General features: G+C 38.3%; 1 protein-coding gene across 1 annotated transcript in view; it reads left to right on the top strand.

The window, feature by feature from the left end:
- HECA (hdc homolog, cell cycle regulator) overlaps positions 1–8,097 on the top strand; it is a 45,796-nt gene extending 37,699 nt beyond the window's left edge. Inside the window, exons 3-4 of the mRNA XM_527517.7 lie at positions 1,669–1,823; positions 4,228–8,097. Of these exons, the coding sequence (XP_527517.5) occupies positions 1,669–1,823; positions 4,228–4,392 (320 nt within the window). The 3' untranslated portion in view covers positions 4,393–8,097. The remainder of the gene's footprint in view (positions 1–1,668; positions 1,824–4,227) is intronic.
- The last annotated feature ends 5,606 nt before the right edge of the window (positions 8,098–13,703 follow it).

Raw genomic sequence — 13,703 nt, forward strand, 5'->3', positions numbered from 1 at the left:
GGATCCGAGAGTCATGAATCAGTCTGGACTTGCTACTTAAATCTTATGAACTTGGGCAAGCTGCTCAGCTCTGTAAGCCTCACTTCCTACTCTCAGAAGTGGGAGCAACAGTAATGTCTATTTTGTAATGCTGCTGTTAGGGTTAAATGAAATGATTCACATGGAGCTGGTAGCATAGTGCCATACCCTCGGTTAACTCTTAGTAAAAGTTACTCTGTCTTCATCATTATGGTCATCGTTAGCAACACCTGACTTCTGTGTCTAAGGCTGCCCTTACCCTTCTCAGCTGTGGCCTCTGTACCTGGGAATGTTTGGGAATTGCATTGAGTATGCAGGACAGAGAGTGCAAATGTTTTTTCCAGTGGCTCCTGGATCCTTGAACGGACTTCCTAACATGCCCCGAGGCCAGAGTAGATGTGGCATGTGAGACCCTTTTATTTTCAATGCCGTAGAGCAGAGGTGGGCAGTATTTCAAGAAGTTCTTGTCATCCTTCCCCCTTTTGGCATAAAGGCCCCCAAGGTTATCTGTCTTTGGCTGTTAACATGCCCCATCCATTTACCCAACATACACTTATAAAGTGCTTTCCACATCCCAGACACTGTGCTAGTCACTGAGTCTACAAGGATGACTAAGACATGGTTCTTGCCCTCAAGGAGGAAGGGGGTCATGCAAGTAAATGCAAACGAAGGGCTCCCCCTAAGTACTGTAGATGGAACATACATACCTTTCCATCAGGTAAGGAGCAGGTTGATCCTTACTACTGAGTGCTGAAGACCCATAGTCTGACTGATGGCAGTGAGCAGCACATTCTGAATATGAGGCCACTTAGGATTATGTGTTCTCCTGATGGTAGTTTTTAACATGGGGAAGCGCCCTGGGTTCCACACAGAGCAGAAATGTTGCTGTTATACGTTGCCTGGGCAGATTCTGGGCATTCTGACTCTTTCCTAATTATTTAAACTGTGATGTTTCCATATACACTAGGATGACATCTTTCCTTTATTAACATTAAGATGTTATCAAATAATGGAGGGGGATCATGTTGTAACTTTTAAGAGCTCGGTGAATAATAAGACATTGAACTTCTTTTAAAAAATTACGAGTAAGATATAATTCTGGTTCCTAAATTAGATGTGGTGATGGCTGAGCATTTTGAGGACAAGGATAGTTAACAGTAATTTTGGTCGTGGTGTAATTCTGGGCTATCAGTCCCCAAGACAGACTTTTGATTTTTATGATGGGACTTGTCACAAGAGAGCTTGTGACAAGATCAGTGTTGTTGGTTAAGTCTCTATATGCTAAACATAAACTTTTGAGCAGGAAGTCCTGCGTGAATACAGTACAGGCTGGTTTTGAGTGTATGTGGCTTTGTTACTTGAATTTGGATGGACCCATTATGTAAGCCCAGCAGCCCTTTTTGGAAAAGTGAATTGAAGCCAAGTTTTTAATATGCTTGAACTTAAAATACATGTTTTATTGACAACAGCTAGTAATTCATCATTATCCTGAAAGGACAGCTTGTGTACTAAATATTGATTTTTCTTTTTATATTTATCCAAATGATAAAATCTTTGCTTATAATTGGTAGATGAAACATTTTTATCTCCTTGGAGATGAAATGTGATTTCCATGATGGCCACTCAGAGCCTTGTGTCTTCTGTGCACAGGGAGACTCATGCACCTGTATGCCGTGTGCGTGGACTGCCTGGAAGGGGTTCACAAGATCATCTGCATCAAGTGTAAGTCACGGTGGGATGGCAGCTGGCACCAGCTGGGCACTATGTACACCTACGACATCCTGGCTGCCTCTCCATGTTGTCAGGTAGGTACTGAACACACTGAGGGAGCAGTGGGTGATATTAGGCTTCTGTCCCCAAGTGAATGTAGGGAAGATGCGTCTGGCAATAAAGAAGAAATTCAGTCCAGCAATGATGGCTGAGTTACTACTTGTAATGTAGTCATTTAGTGGAATACTATTCAGTCATTAAAAGGAATACTGTAGAATAATATATAATTATGTGGGAAGCATTTCCAGTATATTAGGTCAAAAGAACAGGTTATAAAATGGTATAATAATATGCTTGCATTTGTAAGTAAGTGAGCATGAAAAGGGAATTGCTAACCTGTTACCAGATGGTCTCAGTGGTGGGAGGCTGAATGGTTCCTTTAGTTTTCTTTTTGCTTGAGTATATTTTCTAAGATTCTGTATGATTAGCTTATACAAATTTCTAATAGAAAAAATGTTATTCAAAAGGAAGAAAGTCACTTTCTTAAATAGACAGGATTTTCTTGTTTTCTTTCTGTGGGATAGTACAGTTATCCAGGAATTGCATGCCTTGTAAGGTGTTTGAGGTTGTAATCCTTAAAGCACTACTAAAAGGAGGCATTGTCTCATGCTATGAGGACATCTGAAATTTAGCTGTCATCAGAAAAAGAGGGAAGTATTCACATATGAAAACACAAATAACCTATAGAATCACAGGAGACAAAATGCTTGGAAATATCTTGCTTTATTTCCAAGTGCTTGGGGAAGAAAACAGCTTGTTATGTAATTCCTTGATACTCTCATGGGCAGGAGAGAAATTTTTCTTTGCTCTAAAGTGTTCCAGCCTGGTTTTTTAGTACAAATAGCTGATACATACTTCATTAGTTACTGCATAGTTTTATGTCTTTAGCATTATGGCTTGATTTTTGTAAAGAGAGTATCTTTACTATTATCAGTAGTTATTCACTGTGGCATTTTATGATAGTTATTGTGCCTTGATGCCAGCTCTTGAGAGAAACCAGAGGAAGTGGCTCCCCTCTGCACACACACACCGTGGAAGATTATCTTTTAAATTAAAGAAATAAGGAAGTGAAAGAACTTTTGAGCCTGTTAACTCAGAAGATTAGCACTGGAAAGGACCTGGGATCTAGACCGACTTCCTTATTTCCTCATACAATGGAGGCCTACAAACTTGGGATGTTTTACCCAGGTCTACATACATTGTGTCACAGCCATGACTGCACCGTGTGACTCCTGTTCTGGTGTTCTTTCTGGTACACCATTGAAAGGCAATGAGATTATTTCCATGTCTTTAGGAGGAAAAACAGAACAGCATCCTGCCACACCCAGCCTCTTGGTATTCACCATGCACTGTATTTCTTCCTTAAAACAATTGAAGCCCAGACCTTTCTTTTCTGGCCCCCTACTGAAATGGAAAATATGTTCGATTATTGTTAATTTAAAAAAATCAGTGAGGATACAAGTGTTAGACGCTACTAAATGAATCAAGGGAAGTCTTCAATAAGATGTAGCCAAAAATAAGCAATAATTGATTCTTAGAAAGGTATAACAGTGTGAAGACGGGTTTGCTCAGAATCACACTTTTAATGTTGTTCAGAGAGATTACGTAGTTAAAAGAGTGTTTATCTCAGGTTACAGAAAAGTAGTTCCTGCAGTGGCTGAGGATCAGCAGGCTGCTTTGGTTCACTCCAGCCTTGCTGCTTTCTAACCATGGTCTTTGGCATGGTGCTTTATCACATGTGCCTCAGTTGCATTATCTAAAAGTCAGCTAATACTACCTACCTCCCAGGAGTATTTTGAGAACAAGTTGAGATTATACTTTTAAGTACATTTTTAAAATGAGTCTAAATTGAGTCTGTTTTATTTATAATTTGTGGTTATTCACTTAAGTCCTGGACCCATTGCTGAAAGGTTCCAGGACTGTGCTGTTACGGAGAGGCTAGGCGTGAGTGAAGATGCAGGGTGCTGGGAACTCCAGAAGCCTCAGACCAGCACCGCACTTCCTGGATTGCTAATTTTACTTGAGTATCTTGGGAAATTTTATTTTTACATCAAAGAAAATGCAACTTTTCTATAGAGTAGAATGAAAAATGAAATTTCAAAGAAGTTTCGTGGAGGTTTGGGTGAGGGAAGTCAGCTTCAGCCGCTGTCTTAAAATCCAGGGGGAGGGGTTTCTTATTGTTAGGGAACTTCAGTGGAGAGCATTTAGGCAGTAGTAGTTTAGAATTTTCTTCTCATAAGTAGGTGAAACAGCTAGCAGTGCTGCATATCAGGAGAGAAGTTGGGAGTCTTTCAGGTATACCCCGTTTCCATGTTTTTGGTAGTAAAAGGGATGCTTTGCAAAGCCCTTGATCAGTTTCCCAGCATTTTGGTTTGGATGACTTTGACAAGTGTTGGGAAGCGGAGGGGTGTTGTGGCTGATGGTGTCTGTTTCCCCCAGGCCCGCCTGAACTGTAAGCACTGTGGGAAGCCGGTGATCGACGTGAGGATTGGGATGCAGTACTTCTCCGAATATAGCAACGTCCAGCAGTGTCCACACTGTGGGAACCTGGACTACCACTTCGTGAAGCCATTTTCCTCCTTCAAAGTTCTCGAAGCTTATTGATGAAAGCTTTGCTTTAGTAATAGCTATTTTATTGATATTATTACTTTATTACATATCTTTTATAGGGAAACATTCTGTGACATTAATTTCTTTTCTAATTTAAAGGAGAGTTACTTTGTTGTATGTGTGCCACTAAAATAGGGGCTGCCCTTGCCGTGTCTTGATTCCCGAGTGTTAGTCTGTGGTTTTGACCAGAGCCCAGATGGGTAATCCTGTGCATTTGGGTTGGGGTTCACTCTTACCAAGAATCTTTGATGCAGCTTTAAGATGGTGGGGAGGATGGGGTGAATTTAGGAAAGGAATTTGTGGTTATAAACTAAGAGCTTGATAGGAGTTGGAAGGAAACTCTTACTAAAATGTTAACTTTCTAAAAACCTTCTTTTAGATCTTCCTTGGGCCTTTGGAAAAATATGTGACAAGTGAATGTAAGTCTGTGCCTGGAGAGCTAATAGTGCATTAGTCTATCTCAGCCTAGTGTTCTGCAGCACACATGGGCAGGCAGTTTACTCACACTGACAGGTGACCTGAAAGTGGCACAAGTGCTGTTTCTATCACTATTGTAATTTGCCAGTTCATTTTTCATGCTGAAAATAATATCCAAATTGTAAGACATATGAAAGATATTAGTGTTGCAAATATGTTTAGGTAAACTGACCTATAACAGAATATGTGAAATGAATTTGGAAATAATACAAGAAGGCAGAACTCAATCATTTAAATTGTGTCTTTGAAGTTGGTAATATAGCTCTGAAGGAGAACCCATGAATAACCTGATTTGGGCAGTGATGATTTATTACAGGTTGCACTGTTGAAGTGTCATTTGGTGTCAGGTTCTTCTCACAGGTAAATCTTTCAGCCACAGAATCTAACTGGTGAGCTTCAGAACCAATAATTGCCACACTTATTGTCCTCAAAATTGCTTATGGCCATGTTTAACCAATTAATTCTGAGTTTCCAAAATCAAAGATTTGACCTTAAGAGGGAAGGGAAAAAAGTGTGAAAGGATGATGAAGAAAATAATTTTACTATTTCTTTTAAAAGTATGTTTTGGAAAATCAATGATTTTAATGCATAGCAGTATGTTTGAAAAATAGACCATTCTAAAAAGCCCATGATACCTTACTGTTGATGAAAAAAGATGATCATATATATAGAACTTGATTAGTCAGAGCATTGGGCATTCCAAAATACAGCCTTTGGTTCAGTAGATTTTAATGCTTTAAATAGACTGACGTTGCATACCCTTATAGAATTGGAATATGATTTCTCAAAAATTAATTTGATAATTTCATGTATGATGTGCATATATGCTAAAAGAATGCAGAAAATCATTTTATGAATAGCCAAATTTGGGGTTGATGTGAACATTTTATGTTACTCATTTGGTTTATACTTTTTTTTTTTTTTTTACTGTGTGGTTTTTCTTTTCAGAAGTATTTAGGCAATATTGCACGTGAGTTTCAGTTCTTTTTTTCTTTTTTTTGAGATGGAGTCTCACTCTGTCACCCAGGCTGGAGTGCAGTAGTGCGATCTCAGCTCACTGCAACCTCTGCCTCCTGGATTCAAGCGATTCTCCTGTCCCAGCCTCCCAGGTAGCTGGGACTATAGGCACGTGCCACCACACCCGGCTAATTTTTTGTATTTTTAGTAGAGACAGCATTTCACCATGTTAGCTAGGATGGTCTAGATCTCCTGACCTTGTGATCTGCCTGCCTCGGCCTACCGAAGTGCTGGGATTACAGGCGTGAGTCACTGCGCCTGGCCAAGTTTCAGTTCTATATGAAGTATTTGATGTTTTGTTTGAAACAATGCAGCATTAAAGAACCAATGTTATTCACTAATATCATTCATCTTTCAGTTTGGATGATTTGGTTTGCTGCATCTAGGTTGGTGTTTGATCATCTGAAAAAACATTTCAGTGGGAAGAAATGCATAAAATGCCTATAAGAAGTAGAAAGTCATTGAACTGACAGTGTTTGATGCAACTAAAAGAGGATTGTAAGACATAGCTTTCTGCAAACTCGTCTTTAATGCACAAAGCTGTAGTGGTGAATTAACTCTCTCCTTATTGATTCTCTCCTGTACCCAGATGCAAAAAGTGCTAAGTTTCTCTTGTCCTCGTAATACCATTTGGATTTTATTTCTGAATTTAAATAGTAAAATATTTATGATGCTGATCTTTAACCCACCTAAAATTTTATAGTGAAACCTGCTTTATATTGTTGTTCTGAAGCTTATAATTGACCTATACGTTGCATTCAGCAAGCTCCTGAATTTAGAACTGCCGTCAGTGTAGTGTATGCTGTTTTCCATGTTGCCTTTTTAGATGGCTTTCTACCCCCTGAACAATAAATAGGATGAGGTTTTACTGTAATTGGGTAAAGTTTACTCTTGGACATTATTTCGATGCTAAAGTAAGGATTCTGTGGATGTTACTTAAAGAGAAAAGCATAAGAGCATGAAGCATATCTGGGAATATCTTTTGCCTTTAAGACGATTCATTCTTGTCTAGAGGGAAAATCTGGCTGATTTGGGAATAAAATATAATCGAGTATTCAACACCATGAAGATAAATCTTATTTTGGAAATCTACTGACTCAGTACCCCAAGCTTGCCCTGAATACTTTGATTGGAATTGGAATATATCAAAAAAGGTTAGTATTTTTGTTGTAGTTAGGATACTAAAAGGATATTAGTTACCCAAGAGATCCAGTTTGTTTTTCTGATGAATAGTGTTCAGTAAAATGAAGCAGTCTTAAGAGTGACTAATAATTTCAAAGTGATTTTTCATCTATTCTTAATATTTTTTAATTATTTATTTTTAAGAGTTTTATACCTTGAGCAGATACAATGATCTGCTTTAGTTTAGTGAGAGGACAATTTCTGATTGATTGTTTTCTCTTCAGGCCATCTCACCTCTTCATTCTCTTGTTACATTTGAAGCAGTTGATATAATGGGTTTATACTTTAAAAGATAGACATGGTGCCATGAAGTTGGGGAGTTGGGTGAATTATCCCATTCTAGTTACAGAGGAGCTTTCCTTAAATGCCCTTTAACTTCTAGGTTTTGTTCAAGAAGTTCATTTTCTGAGTAAAAGTTATTTTCATATATGTTGGGGGAAAATTAACTCATCAAAAAAGAATCTTATTAGGTATTTGAACTCTAAAACTAACAGATAAGACGGATATGTACCTTATTAGAGCACCAAAACTAATTTGCTAAGTCTTTTGTTTAGTCCTGCAAGACTGATGCTTAATACACAGTCTGTTCTCCTGTGTCTAGGTCAAGAACTCCAGTTTGCTTTTCTGTTTTGTGTCCTGGTAGCAGCTGTTGAGTAACTTTCATTGGAGGTTGGGAAGGAAGTGGGGAGAAAGTGTTCTTGTTTAGTGTTTTATTTCCTATAATAGGATGCTGCCTAACCCAGTTCAGCTCTTATGTCCTGTTCACTGAATATTCCGGGTAATTGAAAGAAAATATAATGGATGGGCTCCATTAAAACCAGCTCAAAAATAAATTCTTGTCAGTAAAGATTTCTTGTCAAGATGTCTTGGATTGCACTTTTGTTGAGGAAAGACAGTGTAAATAGTTAAAGAATGTTGATAAAATTGAAACATTTGGTTGTGGAATTGTGTGTGGTTTTAGAGGGTTTCTGTTTGTGAAATGTATGTATTAAAAATAATAAAATTCCAGAAACTAACATTGTACTCTGTCTTTAGTTTGTCACTTTATTTTTCATTGAGATTTTTGAGCAGTGGAATTGTCTGGTCAGAAAAGATGAAGAGAAAGCTTTCTGAGGTTTTGATCACTATTCAGGTAACCATTTCAAAGTCACTCCTGCAGCTAATAAAAAAAACTGCCAACTTTTTTGCTGCTTGCGTCATGTATCACATGTAAACTCACTTTGCAATAAAAGCTTTCAGTATGACAAAGTTGATTCTATATGAATAGTCCAAAATTATCGTTCTGGTTTTAGGGAATTCTATTTGATAGATAGTATAGTGTTAAAGATTAGATAGACCCCAAGGTCAACCACCCATAGCCACATAGCCAAAACTTAAGTCGTCCTGATTTCCCTGAAATGCTAGTTCTAATCAAAACAAAATGCAAGGACTTGTCGGCATGATTTGGTGAAATCAAACTTACTAGCCGTACAGTAGTCCCCCCTTATCTGCTGTTTTGCGTTCTGCAGTTTCAGTAACCCATGGTCAACCTAAATGGAAAATTCCAGAAACAATTCACATAGTTTAAATTGTGCACCATTCTGAGTAGCATCATGAAATCTCAAGTCCTGTGCCATCCTGTTGAGCAGGCGAATCATCCCTTTGTCCAGTGGATCCATGCTGTAGATGTCCCACGCCTATTAGTCACTTAGGAGGCTGCTAGATGAGTCCCGGTATTGCGGTGCTTGTATTCAGGTCACCTTTATTTTACCCAAAAATGACCCCAAAGTGCAAGAGTAATGCTGGTGTACTCATACACTTGTTCTATATTATTACTAGTCATTGTTGTTAATCTCTTACTGTGCTTAATTTATAAACTTTATCATAGGTATGAATGTATAGGAAAGGTCTTGGAAAGGATCCCCTAAGGATAAGGGAGTGCCTACTGTGCAGACAAATCAACAACTGGTCTGCTTTCCTTATAAAGAATGTTAACATGTAATAGCCAGTTATAAAAGAGGGCGAAAATACTTTCTCCCTTATGCTTTATAAATGGTACTATAACTGCTGTGTGCAGACTTCTAACCATTTTGGTTTGAGGTCTCCAGGTTTGCCAACTGTTCTTTTGTGTGCACAATAAACATACAATTTTAAAATTTGATCTGATTTTATTTTTGACAATAGATTATTCCACAGATGCTTTTGTTTCCTAGGCCTGTAACAATTTTCATCATGAAAAGACTTGATCGTATGCTTCTTCATTATAAGCAAAGAAGTCTAATTGAACGTCTTGCTGACTTCATATACTGTGATCAAGAATAGTTTATCCTTAAATCTCCTTGTCCTCTTCAATTCAAATATCATTCTTGGCCAATAGATTGAAATCCACAAACATTAGAACACAAGATAAGTTGGGGAAACCTGGGTAAAGAAAGTCTTGAGTCTGCCAGTGGATTCAAAGCCTGTGTTGCTACTTACTAATGCAGATGTTGAGGCATAAATTTGACTTTATTTAAAGCCTTATAAAGGACTTGGGATATGATTTCTACCGATGTAATTTATGGTCAGCAAAATTCCTTTGAAATTTTAAGGAAGGTACAGTTCGTACTGTAGAAGGAAAAAAGTTGCAGAAAAAAGAAGTTAAATGGTGATTGGTAAGCAATTAGTTTAATGGAAGAAAATTGTTATTTCTTATTGGTGGTTTCCATTACTTTAGATCTTGCTTGTATTGTTTTGACTTAAATTTGGCAAATTCAGCAGCAATTAGATTGCTAATTATCTAGGCTGTTTAGTAAAGGGTTAAATTTTCAAAGGGGGAAGAAATTCTTGTCTTGAGCTTTTCTTCTTTTTCTGTTCTCTCAACTCTGCAGTGAGGTAAACCTTACCTGCTGAATGTGAACTACCTTTGAGGACAATAAAGTGCTGTACAGATGTAATATTTGAAATAGTAATGTATTTTTACGGCATATTTTTTCTTTAGTAGAAACTTTTAGCATTGTGGTAATTATATTAGCTCTACCTGGCATTGCTAAGCCTCAGAAACAGCAAAAGTAAAAATAAAGCAGTTTGTCTCATGAAGTTCAGTAAAACAACACTGGTTACATTCATCAGTGTTCAAATGGAATTGGCTACCGTAGCACCATTTCTTGGTGATGAACACCATCTCAAGCAGTTCTGTTACACTTGATTAAAAATTTAGATATCTAAATCAAGCATAGAACTAATTGTAATTCCTAATAAACCCAGTTATTCTAAGAGTGAGAAAGTCATAGCCAAAACAGTCATAGAATTTAGACGTGTCAGAATTTGGAGCAAGGGCTATGCTTTTTGTTTTACCCACATGGTAAATGTTTGTGAATTTCATTGACAATTGTACTCATTTTAGAGGTAAACTGAGGCCCACAGAAGTTAAATCTAAGTAAGTTCACATAGTTAATGACTAACTAGGAATTAAATCTGGATTCCCACTCCTAGTCCTCAAAGTGAGATTCGGTAACATACTCAGCTAGCTAACTCTTGCTCAGAGGTAGAGAATTCATGAACTTTCTTCGGTTTTCCCTTCTGTTTTCTGTTACCACTTGCATACTGGCCACCTTTAGCATATTAATTGTCAGATCTGGACATTAGTAGTCTGAAGAGATCGTTGCCAGTTGTGCATGTTACTTTTGAAGCTGTTTTAAATGTGAACTTTAGATCCTGAAGTTAATTTTTTTGTTGTTGCTTTCATTTGGTGTTTACTGATTTCATTTTCTGATGCTAAGGGTAACAAATTGGGGGCCTATATGAATGGCACTTAGACTCTCTGTAAAGGAAAGAAAATGTCAGTTACAGCCATGTACACTTTTACCAGATATGTTAATAAGATATCTAACTTGATGTTGACTAAAGAAAAAATAGCAACCTTTTAAATAATTAAAGGTGGTTTTATTCAGAAGTCTTACTGAAGACTGTAGGCTGAGGCCTGTAGCCCAGGAGCAGCCTTTGAGAGAAGGTTCTGCCAGGCTGCTCCAGCACAGATACTTCAACCCACTGCTTATATACAGATGCTGGAGGTTCGGTACGTGCAAAATCACATCAGAGTTTGGGTGTAAGAGTACATCTGGTTATAGATTACAGAAGCATAATCACTAAGCCTGTCAGACATTATATGTTAGAAAAGGGAAGGACTAGGGTCATTTATCTTTTAAAGAATATAGTGACCAGGCAAGAGACTTGGAGGACCGTCTGCTAATACTGCACTGTCCTCAGAGCATGCTTTCGGAGAGCTGCACATTGTTGTGGAGTCAGCGCTTCGTGAAATTATGTTAGCAAGCAGAAATGAGCAGACATGGCTGCTTATTATGTTTGCTACTTTGTCTCCTACGAGGTTGGGTGTAATACACAAACATGGAAGGAGAAGTGTCTGGACATTGTACAGAGCAGGGAGTCCCCAGAAGTAAGTGAGAGGAGCCTTGTGGGTGTGGAAATTACAGATGTGCTCAATATATGTATCAGTGGATGGGCACCTTGTTTTCAGTTGAGAAATAATTTGGGCTTGTGACAAGGGAGTAGATTTAAAAGCTATAGTAGCCCTTGCTTCAGCAACACAGGTGCCAACATAGAAGTAATTCTGTGAGGCCTAGCTGGGCCCTCTGCATAGGAGTGATGAGCACATTGGAAGCATCCCCTATTTTAGAAAAAGAACACTTTCTAAAAGGGAAAAAATTTGAAATCAATAGTTGTGTCTTCACCTCATCTTTTAATGCATTAATTTGTTGACATCTGTTCTCTTTTGTTAAGATAGATGATTGCTTAAGGAGAACTCTGGGTATAAGGTGACGTTTTCACTGTCTACACCACGAATTCATCATTTTATTCACTTGGGGATCTAGCTTTGAGTTATTTTTGGATTCAAACATGTCAAGCTGTCGGATTTGATAGCATTGATCTATCCAGTTTGGGCAGGGTTTTCCTTTTTGACTAACTTTTCTAACAGTTCCTCTGGGTGTGTTTAATTTTCAATTTCTCACAATCTTGTTAGAAGCTCTGGTATCCCAGACTGCTGAGGGTTGCTTGACTTGATCAGGGTTTATTGGAGTTCCATATAGTCTTGGAAAAAGTGCTGGTTACATGTTTCTCTTAAGGAATGACAATTTTTTTATGGCTTAGGGGCTGTCCCTTGCTAATTAGCAGTATTCTAAGTTACTGCCAAACCATTGGTTGAATAAGCGCTTTATGCCTTTTTGTTATTTTCATCACATTAACAAATTGCATATTTTTCTGAAGCTCTGATGACACTGCAGGTGATTGATGAGGGGAGTAAAGCCGGGTGAAGCCTATAGGCTTGCGTTCCTCTGAGGCTCCAGAACCCCATGGTTCTGAAAAGAGAATGATTTGGGCAGGGAGTGGGATAGTGGGAGTCCTGGGGGCTACTGTGCATATTTCAGAAAACTTAATGGAGATCACAAAGTTACCCACCACAAGGTTGCACAGGATACCTAAAAGGTCAGTTTACTTTTGGCAGGAGTTACTGCAATCTTGGTTATCAAGCTGCTCAGAAACACTGGCAGTAGCATATGCCTTTGATGAATAATATATGAAAACAAATGAATTACCTAATAAATACAGTTTACTTTAAAGACATAAGTTTTCAAAACACAGGATAGAGTTGCGGCCGGGTGCGGTGACTCAGGCCTGTAATCCCAGCGCTTTGGGAGGCCGAGGTGGGCGGATCATGAGGTCATGAGATCGAGACCATCCTGGCTAACACGGTGAAACCCCGTCTCTACTAAAAATGTGAAAAATTAGCCGGACGTGGTGGCGGGCACCTGTAGTCCCAGCTGCCCGGGAGGCTGAGGCAGGAGAATGGCGTGAACCCGGGAGGCGGAGCTTGCAGTGAGCCGAGATTGCACCACTGCACTCCAGCCTGGGGGACAGAGCGAGACTCTGTCTCAAACAAAACACACAAAAACATAGGATAGAGTCATACTGGGTTAAGGGTGGTCTTTGGTGATGGGAAAATGCCATTTAAAAAAATGTCCTTCACTTTTTTTCTAGTCCTTTTTCTTCTACCTGTTGTGATAGTTTTGCCTATCTTACTTATCCTTACCTGCCTATCTCTCTCTTTCCTACTTTGTCCTTTCTGTTGCCCTTCCTGTTGCAACAAGTTTCTTAACCATCAGGATATAGTAGAAGCTCCTTGACAAACCCAGACATTAGTTAGTCAGCAAATCAAAAAAGAAGTTAGTTGAGAAAATAATTACCTACAATCAGCAAGAAGATCAACAAGTTGACCCTATAATCAGTTGATTTTCGGCAAAGGTACAAAGAGAATTCATTGAATAAAGGATAATGTAACAAATGGAGTTGGAACAATTTGATATCCATATGCAAAAATATATAAATAACCCAATCTGGATCCATATTTGCACCATATTTTTAAAACTAACTCAAAATGGATCACATATAAATGTAAAATCCAAAAATGGATAGATTAGATGTTATTAAAATTAAGAATTTCTCAAAAGATACTGTTAGGAGAATAAAAAGACAAGCGCCACAGACTGGAAGAAAAGGATTTGTATCCAGAATACATAAGAAGTTCCCCCAAAAAACATTTGAACAAACACGTTAACAGAAAAAGGAATGATGACACATAAGGTACTCAATAT

This window comes from Pan troglodytes, chromosome 5, assembly GCF_028858775.2.
Source record: "Pan troglodytes isolate AG18354 chromosome 5, NHGRI_mPanTro3-v2.0_pri, whole genome shotgun sequence".
Classification (NCBI taxonomy): domain Eukaryota; kingdom Metazoa; phylum Chordata; class Mammalia; order Primates; family Hominidae; genus Pan; species Pan troglodytes.